This window comes from Patiria miniata, unplaced genomic scaffold, assembly GCF_015706575.1.
Source record: "Patiria miniata isolate m_02_andy unplaced genomic scaffold, ASM1570657v1 HiC_scaffold_5, whole genome shotgun sequence".
Classification (NCBI taxonomy): Eukaryota; Metazoa; Echinodermata; class Asteroidea; order Valvatida; family Asterinidae; genus Patiria; species Patiria miniata.
The window spans coordinates 5,252,807-5,270,552 of NW_024037072.1; the positions used below are offsets into that span (position 1 = coordinate 5,252,807).

Here is a 17,746-nt window from a genome sequence, read left to right on the forward strand (position 1 = left end):
CAACAACTCATCTAATCGGCCTATAATGTGTACATGTGCTCATAATCTTGTTTGGTTAGTTGAAAATTAACAAGTAATGCTCTTTCAGTACAGATTGAACAAACCATGTAATCAAAATACCATTCTTCTTGTGTGAGTAACAACTGTGCAGGTTTAAATTCCCCCCCCAAAAAAATTTAATAAATGGATTAAATTAGATTATATAGGTTTTCCCGGCTATTTTAAAATGTTTATCATTCGAATTCACCATTTCTAATATTCATATTCGTCCATCACCATCGACTTAGTGCACTTCTGATGTTTAATTTCATCTTTTGTGTGACAATTTAAAAAATTCAGTTCAAGCGATTCAAACAACAAGTACACGTTTTCGTCTAGTCTACACCAACCTTATTAGCAAAGAAATTCGTCTAATTGATTTATATACAACAAATTCGATTTCTGAATGCTGCCATTCGGCAACAGCTTAATAGACGAATTTGATCTGTAATGATCTACAAATGGAACTTGAAAGAAGTATTATCTGGCAAGCGCTCATTGCGTGACAAAAGGTTTCTGACTGTGCCAATAGAGGGCGCTGTTTCTTATGTTTTTTTTCTCATGCAAAATTTTAGGCGTTTTTATCCCAGATTTTCTCATTAAACAAACTGTGGATCGGGGAACAAAGTTTTTTAGATATGGTACATCATAATCTACATTTAAGTTTTATAAATTTCGGGGGACCAGATCGCGTATCTCGAAAACTAAAGCGTTTTTGGCCTCTCGTCCCACGGACTATTTGGCGACTTCGTCAGACAAGAGACTTCGGTCTGAGTTTCTGGACCATGACGTCACTTCACGGAGGTACTGATCCAATGTGTGTGAACTCACGAGTACGGCGTATGCTGACCGTACTAACTGCCTAACGGGAGGACCCTTCTCCTGCTGCTCATCGCCGGAGTCACCATAGAACACCCACCAAGACAAGAACTATGAACTTTTTGTTAGTCGCACATGCTCACCCTGCCACTCACACTCTGGTAATCTATCATGGTATATTGTTATTTTCTTAAACTGAATTTGTGTGTAAAGTGTTTTGTATTGATTTTGTTGAAGTAATAATATTACATATTAAGGTGTGAACTGGTTTGCCTTTGCTTTATTCATGTCCACTTTGTTTTGGTTCCTTTTCTGGGGAGTGAATTTCGGGTTGGGTTTACTCTTTTGTTTTGGGATCATAACAACACGTCTTCAAAAATTGGTTACTTTGATAGGTCAAGGGATGTTGCTGCATATGCATAGTGAAGATGTTGCATACCGATATGTATCGATTGATCAAGTCAGAATTGCTAACTTTTGCACCACATGTATACACATGGTCTGTACATGTATGCACGTGTATAATCAGTACAATATGCATGTTGTACAATGTACTTACAGTGTGCTCGCATTGTTACGGCACTGAAGTGGAATGCATGCTGAAGTGTACCTTGTCGTGCGGATGTAAAGTAAGGGATTTTTGTGATTTGTTTCATTGTTTGTTTTAAGATATCAACTTAAAGTCAAGTCTACTATGGAACAAGTTACCAACTTACAGGAATTAAATTCCCTGACTGTTTGTAAATCATGTCTTAAGACTTATCTTGCCGGCTGATCAGTTAGTGGGTTAGTTACTTTGCTCGTTGGTCATTTTTTTTGTAAATCTGGTTAATTTTCAGTATGTAGCTTTGAATGTATTTAACTTTTAAGCTTTAATTTTGAACTTGAACTTGGATAGTTGACTTGATTTTACTGCGCCCATGATTGTACTGCGCCCCATTAGGAAAAAAAACTCGGACTTGCTGTTACAAAAGAAATTAAGTCAGAGGCAGTGGGATCGTTTTGTTCAATTGTTTAATTGCACCAAACCTTGGGTAGCATTCTGTTCAAACGAAAGCCAGGTTTACCCGTTGTTAGTTTGCACTAAAAACCCTTCTATTGGCTTCATTTCATTTCATTGTAATGAAAGTCCCTCTGGCGGTACAAAATCTGCATGCACAACACTCGCTGTAAAAGCTCTGCCAGCAGGACGCCACACACAGCTAGGGCTTACCAGGCGTTCTTAAAACTGCAGCGCAGATTAAAGAGCAGATTAGCCTTAGCACGATAATTATTGGCACCTTTCTTCAGGATTTACAGGGATTGGGTAACTGAAACAGGAGCTTTCAAATTGTATTTGTTGTAAAGACATTGATAACGACGTTTTTTTACACAACAGGGCTAATAAAAATGCTCGGACTATATCCGTGTTTTCTTGCTAACACAGCTCTTATTAAGCCAATTTTCTCCAATAGAAATAAAAACATTTTGGTCGGGACTGATGAAATATGCTTGTGGTAACTGTGTTCTTGTCCCAACCGTGCTCGTAATAATTGGGCTCGACTGTAATTTGTAAATATAAAAATGTCGACTACAAAACACTATCTTAAATGTAGCGGCTACTTTTGTGGCCAAAGCAGCCGGAAGTAGCTGTAATGCCCATAACAGCACAGGACAGCCCCTTTTTAGCCTGTTTATAAGCAACACACAGAAAGTGAATCTAGATGACCATATAATTAAGGTAAACAGCTTATTAAAAAACAGCAGGTGAAAAGACACCAGGTAATGTACTTTTTTATTTAATCATTTTTTTCTTCAAATGTTGGAAAGGTTCTTGATTGCTTTGCAAACTTTTTCAAATCAAATATCAAAATAACTCAATGTTAATCTTGCAATAAATTAAAATAGACTTACTCCTTTGTTGTGTTGCTGGAATAACTCCTCTTGAGTTATGTAAGCATCCACTGGTGAACATGGTCTTTCTGGTGTACGTATCCCATCAATTAACTCATCTAGGATGCGTTGAGCTGTCAACACTGCTTGCTTAGTAAACAGATCTTGCTGAAAGTCAATACAACATACAGTTATTACTGTAATTTTCGGAATTTAAGCCGTGCGGAGTATAAGCCGCAGCACGCAAAAATCTGCAAATTCAGATTTGAAGTCGGCGTATAAGCCGCACCGGCGTATAAGCCGCACCGACCGCAGCAGTTTCAATTTTGTAAGACCTCCAAATTCTAGTCAAAATGCTCTGACAGGTTCCATTTACACTATGAAAGCTATAAAAAGGGCCACAAAAGTTATATCAAATCATTTACAGTAGATACTCTTACAAACAAATATGGAAATTGATGATGAGAAATCAACACCGGGAATTGCTGCCGGCTGGCCAGTCCGGTACCCGGCCTAAAAGTTAGAGCATGGCCCGGCAGCCTGCGCCGGCGCAAATGACAACATTTTCTCACAGCACTTGAGAGAGAATGCAACCCACCCATGTGTCGTCTGACTGCAGCGCTACAAATCTTGCTTTGTGGCACCAGATGCTGACTTGTTTGTCCTAAGAATAAAAAGGTCCGCTTTTACGACAAAACTTATCAAATTGTTGTGATCACTAACGAATAGTAACGTCAAAACTTCAAGTTTCGATCGTAACTTTCTTTGAAAACAGTCAGCACAATGCTGACATTTTTATGGATGAATCCATTAATTTTGTAAGGGGTGATTTACCCCCTGTTTTGAGTTTAACATCGTTTCTTGAATACATTTCAAGAAAAAAATTATATTGTGACGTTGAACAACTGATTATTGAATAAATGTTTTGAACTCCATAAAAAGTATTAGTTGTTCTTTTTTCTTTTTTTAAACAGCTAACATATTGGTAATTATTGTTCCCAAGAAAGTACACCCCTTTATTACCACAAATGGTGTGGTCCATGGGGAATGCATGCAGCATGGCATGCAGCAGTATCAGGTACAGTCGGCTGGTTGTCAAAGACAGCTTTCACTCATGCATGGCCAGCCAGCCTGCCAGCCTGCCATTTTTACCGCTTGGTATATTTTCGTGGGACGTGCTTTCGGTTTGTTAATGGCTTTCTTAATTGAATCTTTTTTTGTACCAGTACATTAAATACACATTTGAATCTCATTTTTATTCTTCAAGGCTCGGTGTATAAGCCGCCCTGTGTATAAGCAGCAGTAAACGTTTTCACGGTCAAATTCAACGTATAAGCCGCGGCTTATATTCCGAAAATTACGGTAACTAACATGATTCATGGTTGAATGGACAAATATTTGTATCAACTATAAGGCCTTGACACTAAGAAAATAGGGGGCAGGCCACATTAGCCTTAGTGTTGTCAAACATTCAAAGGGCACCGAGACCAAGTGAATGGACACCAAGGCCACATTATTTCCAATTCGTATTTAATCAACAGTTTTTGCATAGTGCATATAAGGCTACATGCAAACTAGTGGGGACACATAGCAACATGTGCACTGGGCGTACAATTTTTGAGTCAATTGCCAGCCAGGATGAATTATGACAATACACTAATGTCCACAATTCTTAAAAGTTTAAATAAAAATATGAACATTACAAAAATTACATGACACTGACTGTGTTTGTTTAACATAAACAGTGCACCTATCAATTGTATGACGCACCCTATGACCCCCAGGAATGGTGTGTCATTGTCCAACAGTGGGTCATCCTTTGGTGGAATCTATACACCCCCTCAGAGTTGTGACACACCAGATGGATAGTTTTGATGCTGTTTGGCAACATTTTTGACCCACCTTTAAACAGATTGTAATGCACCTACTGAGGAAAATAATATTTAATATGAAATCCCACACCGAAGACTATCAGATCAACTGGAACTAGTCAGAACTCATCACCAGCACCGAACGCTAGTACCCCCGCCGCATCAGAGAAGCCATCGAAATCTTCAAACACAACACGGTTCCCCAAGACATGGGTTTCTCCATCATGCAGCGACATCTGGCACCCCATCCTCACCTCCCAGTCCAATGGGTCTCCTATACTCTAGGACAACTTCTCCAGCCTATGGGTCACCTATACCCTTGGCAACCTTCCCCTTCGCTCCCTTCCTTCAGAATGACATGCCTCATTGATCTTCCAGCATCCCCTTGGCCTGCATTGAGCACCCTCAGTTTGCATCCTTCTCACGCTTCACTGCCTGCATCCCACATCCCTTGGTTTGTATCCCTCTCACGTTTTATCGCTTCCAGGCACCACATAAACCCACTTTACCGTTGGAATCCCTCAGTCTCCTGACCAGAGTATGCTGTCCGAAACGTTGAGTACCCTCCGGTTATTTTCAGAACCATACATACATGTACTCACAAAAGATATTTTGCCACATGGTGCTTCTGCAACAACTTACCTTATTATTACTTAAAAGAGCATTATTACCGGTACTTAGAGCATTATTATAAAGCAATATCTCCTACTAGCGAGTACTTACCCATACAGCATTATTACTTAACGCAATATCCCCTAAAGAGCGCTATTCATTTGCTAAGATTAATTTCCCACAGTACCTTCCCACAGAATCTGACGGACACCGCCTCATTAGGTAGCCACAGACCCTAAGTTCCTCATCTGAAATGGATGAGAGAAGCTTGAATTTCGGTATCAAAATGGTCAGAAATCACAGATGACTTGTTTTCCATGAGAGGAGAGCCATGGGGTGCAAGATACACAACCTGGTTCTGAAGGATTGAAACGTTGGGTTATAAGTTACGCTGAGCTGGCTCTGCAGTAAGAAAGTCAAGCAAGAAAGTCGTCACCAAAGGAGATGTCCAGGAGAGCAGCCATACTGAGGGGCACTAAGGGGCCCGAGTTGGTGTAAAAACCAGCGCAGGGACCCATGACAAATGAAGGGTGAGTTGGGGGTATAAAACCAGGCCCAAATGACATGTGCATGGGCAGCCAAATCACAGAGAAATAATTACCAGGAAAGCTGCTATATGTGGCAATATTCGCCAAGCGACAGTTCTGACCCGGACTTCCTGGATTTTTCTTGAAACTCAGGAGGGGAAATCAGGGAAAGTAAGGGCACTTTGAAAAACAGGAGCGGATGTAGAAACTAATGGTTTTGTCCTTTGATAAATTCTAATTTGCGAAGCAGGGGTCAGGGAATGGGCCTGCCCTGCCAGTACATGTGAGAGTCCACCGTTGTTTTGCTGTATCCTCCTGGACAATACCCTCATTTGGGGTACATGATGCAAACTTGGTACCAGGCAAGAGACCAAACTGAACCGAGGGTGAAATAGGCACGGGAAATTGTGCCTCTGCAATACTGTCTGAGTGGTACTCCTTTTCAAAAACCCTGAAACAACATCTGACTAGCAGTATCAACGGTCAGAGGATAGCTAGACCCAATACCAAGGGAAATGGGTCAAATGGCCCATCGGTTATTTGGGATACATTGACTGCTGCTAGCCAGCCTGTGGTTGGGGGCAGCAGTGTAATCCAAGGATGATTGGAACATCAAGGACTGGTGGAGTGTGACAGCCTTGCAACCAGTAGGAGGCATAATGATGTCCAATCAAAATGTTGCACAGCTGCTTCACTCTGATAGAAGACAGCATATGGGAACTGCCACTGGGTGATGGCTGGTGAGTGGCGAGCCTGTAGCATATCTCATTTGCCAAAAGAGTGATGGATTAAGGCATTCCCACACAGACTTACTAATGTACTTTACCAAGGACACAGCCAATCGAATATGAATGTGAGCCCCCCCCCCCCCCCATCCACAAAGGATCGTGGGGTGGGGTTACACTGGTCTGATAATAGTGATGATTTCCCAATTGGCAGAAACTGCGGAAGGGTCGTCATGGACACTGAGCAGCAAAATAATGTAAAGGACAATGAGCAAATTATGACTATCATTTCTCAGAGCAATCCCATGAAAATAGTCTCTTACCCCTTCAAGATAAGGCCTGGTTTTCAAAGGAATGTAGAGCTGCCAGAGACACCAGTTCCAGGGAGTCTTGTGAAAAATGTATCCACGCAAGGTCTTTTGTGGAAAAACGTACCGCGATGCTCAGAGAGATCACGTTAGTTCCATTCGTAGAAAGATGTCGAACTATTCTGATCGTCACAAGTGGTGGTCCACATTGAAGTCGGCTTGTTTGGATAAAGCCCATCTCTTCCTCCCTTGCTTCTTGGTGGTGGGGAGCTTGTGACAAATCCAAAGGGTAATGCTGATCTTTTGATGACTCACTTTGACTCTAAGCTCTGCCGAACACAAATACAGCTTGATGACAAAGTCGATGTAGAGCCAAAATTCACCAATGTTGCCTTCAGATCCAGAGAAGTGGAAAAGCTGCTGAATGCACTTTATCCTAATGGCGGGACTGATCCTCTTTGGATGTTTCGGTTTCCATTGTTCCTCAAAGAAACCTCCAGAGTGCTTGCTCCCAAGCTGAGTGCTGTGTTTAGACGCCTCATGCCATCTGGATCTTTTCCGATGTGTTGGAGGGTAGCTAACATCACTCCAATCAGGGGCGGATCCAGGAATTTTTGCAGGGAGAGGGGATGATGTTTCATCACCCAAAAATTCTGAAATGTAGACATTTTTTTTCCTCCGGACTCTTGGCCTCCGAAAAATCAAAAGGTGGGGGTGGGAAGGGCTGGGGGGCTCATCCTATACTTGCAATGGGGCGCTGTTCAAATCCAACGATTATTAACATTATGTTACAGAAAAGTGTACAAATACCAAAACAAACAAAAAATTGCCTCTGTCAGAATTTTGTGCAAAGGCAGACGTTATTACCAGAATAGTTTTACTTTACTTTTAAGTAATTTCTATGAAAAAAAAATTGTTGACAGAGCTGGGGTTGGGGGGTTGGGGTTTACCCCACGCCTGCCAATCCCTATAAAGGGTCTCCTTCACCAAGCGTCTCCAACTATTGGCCAATATTCATCACACCAATACTTTCCAAAGTTTTTGAGCACCTGGTGTCTACTCGTCTCTCCCGCTTTCTGGAATGATCGAGTTTGTTGACATCCCACCAGTTTGCTTATCGCAAGAATCTTGGTACAACAGATTTTCTCTCCTCACAATCTCTTACAAAGTACAGTCAGCTCTTGATTATTGTCATGATTTGAGGGTTGTCCAATTGGATCTGTTGGCTGCCTTTGATCGAGTCAATCATGAGGGATTACTGTGGAAGTTACGGAGTGTCGGGGTCAGCGTATCAGTGCTGTCAGTGTTGACTCAATTTCTGAGGAGACAGACACATCGTGAATGTGTCGATGGCAGCTTCAGTGACTGACACAATGTCCATTCAGGCGTTCCTCAAGGAAGTGTTCTTGGACCTTTGTTGTTCAACATTTACACAATCGACCTGTTCAAGAATTAAACGTACAACTGAGGATGTAACTCTGATGCGATAGTTGATTCACCTGTCGCATCATGCCGTCTGCGAATCCATTAAATGATGATCTTTGTAGCATGTGTAGATGGTGCAACAAGTGGAACATGAAGTTGAACACATTGAAGTCAAGTAGCTTGTGCATCTCACGATCCACCACACGGTGATCTACTCCTTGACGGTTCAATTCTCAATGTAATGGTTGCGATGAATTAAAAATCTTGGGTGTCAAGTATGATCTGAAATTAACCTTTGAGTGTCATATTCAATCTCTTGTCAGTTCCCCTTCTCGCAAACTTGGGATGATGAGGAAGGCCTATACAATATTCAACGATGTGTCCATCTGTGCTAGCTGTTTCCAGTGCTTCGTCCCTCCACTTCTTGAGTATTAAATGTGCTCCAGTTTGGTCATCTGCTGCATCATCTCATATCTGTCTCATTGACAGGGTACTCCATACTGCTCGATTAATTTGTGACTGCAATGCTGTGTGATCTGGGTCATGGACACAATGTCTGTTATGTATGCATCAGGGGTGTGAGGGACCGCTGATAAAAATAGCTAATAACAGTTGAAAAAAGGTGTAAAAAAGCTGAACTTTGGAATCTCCCATACTTTTGTACACAGCAAGTGAGGGAAAAAAGCTGCAATCCGAAACATAACAAAAGCTGAAATCAGCTTTAAAGCTGAGTTCTTACACCCCTGATGCATGCTGTACAAGGTACGGTCCAATTCGCTTCATCTACTGTACAATCATGCAGGGCTTGAATTGAACGACGGCCACGATGGCCAGTGCCGTCGTTGCCTTCTTACTGGCCGAGGTGCCCCCAAAAAATTCCCGTCTTCACGTCCAGCTTTGCCTTGCCCCATATTTACCTTGGCCGTCATGCCCTTTTTGCAAAAACATCTATCAGCCTCTAGATTAAAACCCCTGCAATCCTTGACAATGTACTTCGATGTCATGCCAGTCTGATGCAGTTATCTTAAAATCTCACTGAATCAATCACATGCGCGCAGTATAGCCGTGGCCAAATACCGGCGATTCCCCATACACTGTACGTATCATGTACGCGATGTACACACTGACAACTGAATCTCCAGTTCCTGTATGTGCCAATACTTCAAGTAGCGACACCCCTGCCGCCAAAATATATGTCTGTATTCGTACACACACATACCAGCAGGAGTACGTACGCCAGATCTTACGTGCAGTCAACCGACTTTCTTTTTCTCAGTGCTTGCACGCGCGGTACACAATGCATTGATGTTCGTGTACGAGGCAAACAAGCTCGGGGCATAGTCAAAACACGCACGCACACGGCATGCATGGTGTTCCGATTGTCAAAAGATATAAATTGTATTAACTATGGGCCCGGTTCCCTAAGAGAACAAAATCCATTTTAATCCATATTAAGAACTTGCAGGTAGCTTATAGATAGAGGGAAGGGTTTCTAAATTTTGAGGGGAATTTGGAGGTAAAATGACGATGACAACGACAAACCGCAACACAAAAATAAAGACAGATATTATTTGGCCTTTGTGCCCTTCCTACTGCACTTAGTGCCCTCTATAATTTTGCTTCATTCAAGGCCAAAATGGCCTTGCCCTAAAAATTCCCAAATTCAAGGCCTGATCATGTCCCCGAGCTGTATGTGCCGGCTTGCATCATCGTTTTTAGTCGATCATGATTGCTGTGTCTTGTTACTTGTTTTCTTCACTGACGCTTCAGGTGTGCAGGGGTTGGTGTAAAGCAACTTATAGTGCTTGCACTTTTCCCACTCTACCTGATTCTTTTTGTTTAATAATAACAATAACACAGGCGTCGCTATACCATTTTGAAGGGGGGGGGGTGCCATCATGAAATTTGCTTTGCAGGGTTTTGAGCAGCAGTGTTTATTATGTACATTCACTCTTTTTTCTCCTTCCCTCTTCCATCCCCCTCCTTCATTCTACATTTTCTATTTTGCCAACAGCACCATAATTTTAGTGACAAAACTTACTAGTGGGGGGTGCGGACCCCCCCCCCCCCCAACGTAGCGACGCCCGTGACCGCAATGTGGTAAAGTGTCACTCTCTGAACCAGGGAGGAGAAATCTTGGAAGTTCAGGCAATTGCCACGTTTGCAGTGTGAAGCCGACGGTATACATGCAATAGAGAGTGGGTGACCATTAGAGCCTGGGTGACCAATAGGGAGAGAGTTACCGATACTTGCCTAGATGTGGCAAAAGTGTAACCGTGCCAGGATTCACCCAGCAACCTTATATTCGTAAACAGATAAATAATTCCACAAAATGAAAAATACTGATGAATAAGCAATGTACTCTACCTCAATTTGGTACCGCTGTCTTTTATTTTTGTCTTCCTGAAGAGCTATTCCACGCAGTGTTACTTGCAAAACAGCACCACCGCACAAAACTGGTCTTGTGTCCAACTGCCATGTCTCAGAAAAGATGCCAGCATTTGGTGACTTGAAGACAAACGGGAACTTGAGGCTCTCACCTGGTAACAGAACTCCACTGCTTGTGTTGAAGTAAAAGTGCTGTACTTTGGGAGAGGCACATCCCTCGAATGGGTTAATTTTGGGAATTTTCTGTGGAAGAATACATTCACACGACAAAATCAGTGCTTGTCTGACGATATAAGTTTGTGAAAGGGTCAGATGAGAAATGAGTAAAGTTCCTTCCAATACTGGAAGTGTTAGGCCATAGGCTGCGCACAAAAAACTTGTAAGTACATGTAAAGTATTTCAAGTCTTTATATTTGGTCAATAGGCAGGCTGAAGTAACACAGGAGGAAGTATACTATGCTGTGCTAGGGTAAGTGGATTAAAGGAGCAATTCTGACTAGAATGTGCTTTTTTGGGCTCTAAAAATATTTACGCTGAATTGATTATACAGATATAAAAGATCACTGTATAAACTTGCACAGAAGTAGTAACCATTAAAGTTGGAGTTTTTGTTTCGGGGTTCAAAATGTGGTCCTCAAAATCAAACTTTTTGTTCTCAAAATGTTTGCTTCGAACACACGTACTGTTATCCTTGATTCCCCACAGTGAACAGTCACCTGCTTGGTATGCATTGTACATGATGCTATTGTGACATTGACAGCTTTTGCTCATAATTGGATGGCTTTAATCAATACTGGAAATGAATAGGCCTATAAGCAAGGCCAAAATGATTTTCTTCTCAAATGAAAAAACTGTGTCGATTACTTGTGACCCAGACATTTTGAAATACGTAACTACCGGTAGCAAACAATCAAGGGCACTAAATTGGGCCAGTTTTTTGATGACCATGCACAACACAAATGCACTGCACTGTAGGCCTTCATGTACAACTTCATAAGCTACCTTAAGATGATAAAATTACTGACATTGCCCAATCCGTTCAAAGAATATCACCATTTAAACGCAATGACCCTAAACCTCTTTTGTCCACAAAAAAGCAATTTATTGTGTATTCTTATTGTTTGGAACAACAAAGAAAATGACACAGAATACTTGTTTCACCAACTATCAACATCTGTAATACACAATTCCTTTATTAATAACCCTGGTTAGGCAAACAATAGGGTTACTGTGTTTAAATGGAGATATTGTTTGAACTGATTGAGAAATTTCAGGGTTTTTTTCCATCTAAAAGTAGCTTATGAAATTGGCTTGCCAGTCATAATTATTTTGGTGCTACGTATTTTTTTTTTATATATGAAATATAATTTTAGGGGTTTGGGTTCCGCATTTTTGATTCACCCAGTACCAGGTTTGATAGGTCACATTCAGGGAGGCCAGTAGGTTGTTGCCCAAGGGTCAGAAGAATTTGCCATTCTTGCGATACACATACATTACATATGTCACAATACCACACGTTACATTTGTCAACAATGAATGTACAATACATACAGTCGTATAACAGGCTAGCATGGTGATCATGATTTTACTTATGCGTCAATCCAAATGTAATGCCAAACCCCAGAATTCCTAATATTTTACCTTAACTGCTAACGATTTTAGAAAATTAACATACATTGTACATGTAAGACACTAAACTAATTATGCAGAACTTAGTTGGCGAAGAAGAAGCAATGTGGCAAAGCGTCACTTTGTGAACCATGGCAGAGAAATCTGGCGATCAGTTCAGGCAATTGCCTAATGGACCTATATCATTTTTCTTCATCCACAAAGCGATGTGCAGCTTCAAAGAAAAATTTACTGGCTCATTGAGGCTGTATGGTATTTGGCCGGCCCACGCCTGACACTAACTTTTTTCCTCAGAATACAAGCATGTTCATAGACTCCAGCTCAGCAATTCGCTGTAAATACATGTGTAAATGAACACGGTGATTTGTTCATAACGTAAGTAGACAATGTTTGCTGCTGGTTTTGCCTTTTGTACAGGACGTACAGATTGGATATTCATATTGTTGTCACATTGGATTGCAGAAACCCATTCATAAATTTGCACTCCTGTTTCCATGGTACGTACATGTACTCTGGAACATGCCTACCACATGGTTATGAGTTCATAGTTATGAACAACATTACGGCCAACTTGTTCTGCCAGGCACCAGACTGTGATACAATGATAGTACTGTTTGAGATAAACCCTTTTGACTTTTATCATGTTCACAAATTTGGCCAAAAAACGGTCATGTTGAACTGACAGATTTCCTTTAAACGACTACAGAGTAAAGACGAGACCTTTGATGATCCTTTCCAGGAATAAAAACAAAATGTTAAAAATCATTTTCACAGAATAGATCATTTTTGTGCCGGTATTATTAAATGGGACGTCATTGAAGGTGCTACTATCATCTATGGCAAGTGCATTCGAGCTCATAATCGTGTGCAGGATTCACTGCATGACTGAACAAAGTGAACACAGATTTTTTTAGAATTGGTCTTTCGACACTGGACTAATATACATGTTTGATATACATGTAGAACAAAAGCTTAAATAACGTTTGTAGAAACAAGACAGCATTAAGAATTTAATTGTAAAAAGTGTATACTTTTTGTCATGATTTTGCACATCCCTTTTTCAAGAGTGGAAGAGGCACACAGTGCTCACTAAATAGGTCATCAAATCAACTTAGCATTGAAGATGATATACATTTCAAAGCCTCAGACTACGAACAAAATGTGACCTGTCATATAATGAGGAATAACCCTAAGCCTTGACTTTTTAAATTTTATATACCATGTAAAAGAGCAACACTGTAGCTTTCTAATTATACCAACTTTATGTCTGTAGCTCAATTAATTCCAAAGATATGCCGTGAGAAAGTCAGTAGTGCGTCGCAAAACTTCCGCGACCTCAATTCGAGAATAACGGCTTTGAAAAAAGTTACGAGTTGTGCATCACAAGCTATTGTGCTATGTGTATGTACATACACATGTGGGACAGTTTTGTTACATTGTAACACTTTCTGAGCGCACACCAGGTCCCTGCCAGGGTTGATTTGGATCCGGCTAGAGCATGCTACCCGGGTCAGAACCAGGTTGTCATTTTAGAAGTGGGAAAAGAGTTGAACAAAATCTCGGGGTTGGAACAGCTTCCAACCCGGAGAATTTGGACAGTGTGAAAAGGCCTATGGATAGCTTTAAGACTGCTTATTGCAATCCGCCCCAGTGTTTGAAATAAGGTCTGAAACATCTGATTAGGTAGTAACATGAAGCCCAATGGAAAAAAAGAGGATGCCGAATGGTAACAGAGATCCGATTTATAGTGTCTGCTTGGTTCAGGCATTTTCACATGGCAAGCAATGTATTGGACATGAATATGAATCGGTGGTGGTTGTTTTTGGTGATATTCATGTATATAATTGCATTAAGCAACTTGAAAAGTTATTTTGATACTTTCATGTCCATGTATACATGTACATATAAATCCATTCATTTCACTGCAATATATTCAAACAAGACAACAACTGTTACATTTCCAAACGCTAAAAATATTGTGATTACTTACTTTCCAATCATAGTAGACAGTAGTTGTGCCTTTGTTTACCAGATTCAAATAGGAGGTGATTCTTTCACCAGCATACACTTCGAAAGTGACTCTAGCTCCATGTGCCACAAGGCCTTTGTTACTGTGGCTATCACCACTCCAAGCAGCCATGAAGTTATCAAACTGTAAGGATGGTCCCAAGGTATGTCCTTTATCGTTCACATCATTATCCAACGAAGCTGGATTTCTGTAACATCAAACAGAATTTTGACAAAATTACTCTCTCATTGAATTAAATCTTTAAATCATATTATTAATGGAATTAGGTCAGTAAGGACAAAAGGTTTTTGTTTTCAACTTATGATGATAGAGAGGACAAGTCAAGAAGTCTTAAACAGTACCATACAGCCTCCATATGTCTCTCAGATATAGTCAGAAACTGGCCAGCATGTGGTATCCTTATAACATCTAAATGGGATAAGCTTTATATATTCACATAATGCACAGGTATGAACTGTGTTTTTGAAAACTAGGTACATAGCAACCAGTGCAATCTCAGAACATTTGAGAGCACAAGTCAAGACTTGTGATAATAAGAACACAGATAGCGGGTTCAAGTCATGGTTTATGTAGGTTTTATTTTTAAGCCAAATTCTTTCTTAATGTTAATGCAAATTTGAAAAGAATGTGACATCACAATACATTTACATTTATATTTACTGCTAAAATGTGTTCTACCTGTACTTACTAAATTTGCAGTACCAATTGCTGTGGCGTCCTACATTTGCAAATTCAGGTTCCCAATTACATTACAACTGAGTAAGATTTGAGATTTTGTAAAATGTTGTATGATATGCGTTAATTCAAACACGTCAAAGAAGCAATTGCTTCACACGTTTTGAACAAACCTCCCAACATGGCAAACGTTTGCCATTTTTGTCAATAAACATTGAAAGATTTAGAACACAAGAAGCTTACACATCTGGATTTAAGCCCGTTGTCTCTGGAATCTTATTTTCACAGGATGGCTTATCCATTTGCAACTCATAAGGATTGCTTCTTCCGATAATCTGCAACTTGTTCAGCTCCTAATAAGTTAGAAATACAAAAAGACAAAATAGATTGATTCAACAAATGAGTACACATGCATAATAGGCAAGCAGATTGACCCTAAATTTCAAAGTAAGTGGCGGCAACGAACTACACGCACCCAGTAATTTAGGTATTTTTTCGGGAAGTGTGAACCCTGACTAGAGCACAAATTGGAATTACCAAGAATCCTAGGAGCACACCAAATGACACCATCAAGACAGCAGTCCGTATTATGCATAATATACATGTAGTACGATTTTTAGCATTGCGACTGCAACCTTTCCTGTTATTTTTTTTTAAAGAGCTTCAAATTGTTTTCACTCAGGGTACAATTACTGTAATGAAATCTGTTATGGACATCCGGTGCATAATTCAAGGATAATAAAATTTGGTCCAGAAGTCAAGCAAGGTGGTGTCAGGAAATTGGGAACAAAATCGGACAGAGGGTTGCAAAACATGGCAGATTTAAAAATCAATCAATTTCTTGTTGAATAACAATTATTATTGTATCATTCCTTCGATAGTGCTTTAAAAAATACATAGCGTTACTTTGAAGACATAGTAGACATGACCTCAGCATGATTTGTATGGCTCTAGAGTTGATATAAGGTCAACCTAGAGAGGGAAAGTAGTCAACACAATAATATCAAAGGCTCTCTCCCCATGCAATTTGAGTTCCATATACCCTGTCAAGTAGATTTTCTTATTGAGACAATTCATGACACAACAAGGAACCCAACTAAAAAAAAATAAGATAAATAGAGTGATAAAAATATTTCTCAAAAGAAGTAGTCCCATTCTAAAATCTTTAATTTCTGAAACCCCGGCCAACTCGATGGGCTAAACTCAAGCATCAGGTTTGAGCTGTGTCAAAAAAAAAAAACTTACAGGTATGTATGGATCTAAATTCTGCATGACTTTGTTAAGCTGCTGTCTCCGCTCCTTTAGATACTTAGACTGGTGCCAAGGATAACTTACAGGAGTTCCTGGTCTCGAGGAATCCAACTTAGCTCCTAAAGGAGAGATAAAGCAATCAGTTTCTAAATACAGGACAATGCATATCATTTCTCTCCTTCAGTAGTGTGAACTAATTCTGCTAGTGAGAACTTATCCGTAGAGCATTACTACATTTGCAATATTTCCCTACAGGAAACAGCCCATTCCCCAAGATTCATTTCTTACAGTACCTTGCAGCCCGCATACCATGGCCTTTCCTCTTTTCTCAAGAGTACAGCGTTATGGTCTGACAATAGATGCTGTAATGAAGACCAACCTCAGTGCATGATACCAGATGGGAAGAGAGTCCAACAATACAGCTGAAGAGAAGATACCGTTACATAAGACTTTTGGCGTGAACTGCATTTTCTTTTACATTTCAGTATTCTATAAATGTATTCAGTTTCATAAGTTTTTTGTGTGTAAATGTCAGATTAACCAGGATAGCTTCATTTGTGTAGATTTGTGTATTTGTTTTGTGCAACCAGTTACATTTTTGGCTTTTTCGCAAATTTGCGAAAAAGCCTTTGTTTTTGTTATGATTTTTTTTTTCTCCCTACTTTCTTCTTTTTGTTCCATGCAAAATCCCATAGACTTTGTACACGATTTTAGTACACGCCTTTTTTGGCATCTTTGTCATACATCATTCAAATTAAGCATATGCATTATCCTTATGGCAAAGTTGTGTCCCGAAGAGTGACATCATGATTACGTCATCAGCAGTCACCTGACGTCATCACATCTACAGAACTGTAAGTCCGATTGGGTTGAAACTTGGTATGTGGGTAGACTGGGATGTGTTATAGGTATAAAACAAAATGAGGTGACGTCATGATGACGTCATCATGCGATTTTATATGAATATTTGAATTTTTGGACCTTTTAACCATTTCTCAAGAACGCAAAATGCAAAATTCAAAATTCTTCTTGTATTCGGTTTGTTAGGTAATAGGTAATTGCACAAAATGTTGAAAAATGTGTGACGTCATCATGACGTCATCAAAATGTGATTTTTCAAAACACATATAAGGAAATGTCCGTTCGTCATGAAACTTGGTGGGTAGGTAGATAATGGTACTAGTATGCAAAGTCCGAAGTGACGTCACGATGAAGTCATCGTTTGATTTTTTTATGATTTTTTAAAATATTTATAATTTTATTCTGCTTCAAAAATTGCACACTTCCTTTCATCGGGTTGAAACTTGGTATGCGGGTAGACCGGGATCTGTTGTAGGTAAAAAATGAGGTGACGTCGTGATGATGTCATCATGCGATTTAATGTGAATATTTGAATTTTTGGACCTTGAAGCCATATCTCACGAATGCAACATGAAAAATTCAAAACTCTTTTGGTATTTGGTTCGTTAGGTAATAGGTATTTGCACATGATTTTGAAAAGTGTATGACGTCATCATGACGTCATCAAAAATGTGATTTTTCAAAACACATATAAGGAAACATCCGATCGTCATGA

The 17,746-nt window shown here is 40.0% G+C and overlaps 1 protein-coding gene across 1 annotated transcript in view; it reads right to left on the reverse strand.

Moving 5' to 3' along the window:
* Window positions 1-17,746, reverse strand: part of LOC119741645 (MYCBP-associated protein-like) — a 138,025-nt gene that overhangs the window by 53,539 nt on the left and 66,740 nt on the right. The window contains exons 10-14 of the mRNA XM_038217479.1: window positions 16,165-16,289; window positions 15,163-15,272; window positions 14,206-14,431; window positions 10,566-10,829; window positions 2,752-2,898 (exon numbers count right to left, since the gene is read on the reverse strand). Of these exons, the coding sequence (XP_038073407.1) occupies window positions 2,752-2,898; window positions 10,566-10,829; window positions 14,206-14,431; window positions 15,163-15,272; window positions 16,165-16,289 (872 nt within the window). The remainder of the gene's footprint in view (window positions 1-2,751; window positions 2,899-10,565; window positions 10,830-14,205; window positions 14,432-15,162; window positions 15,273-16,164; window positions 16,290-17,746) is intronic.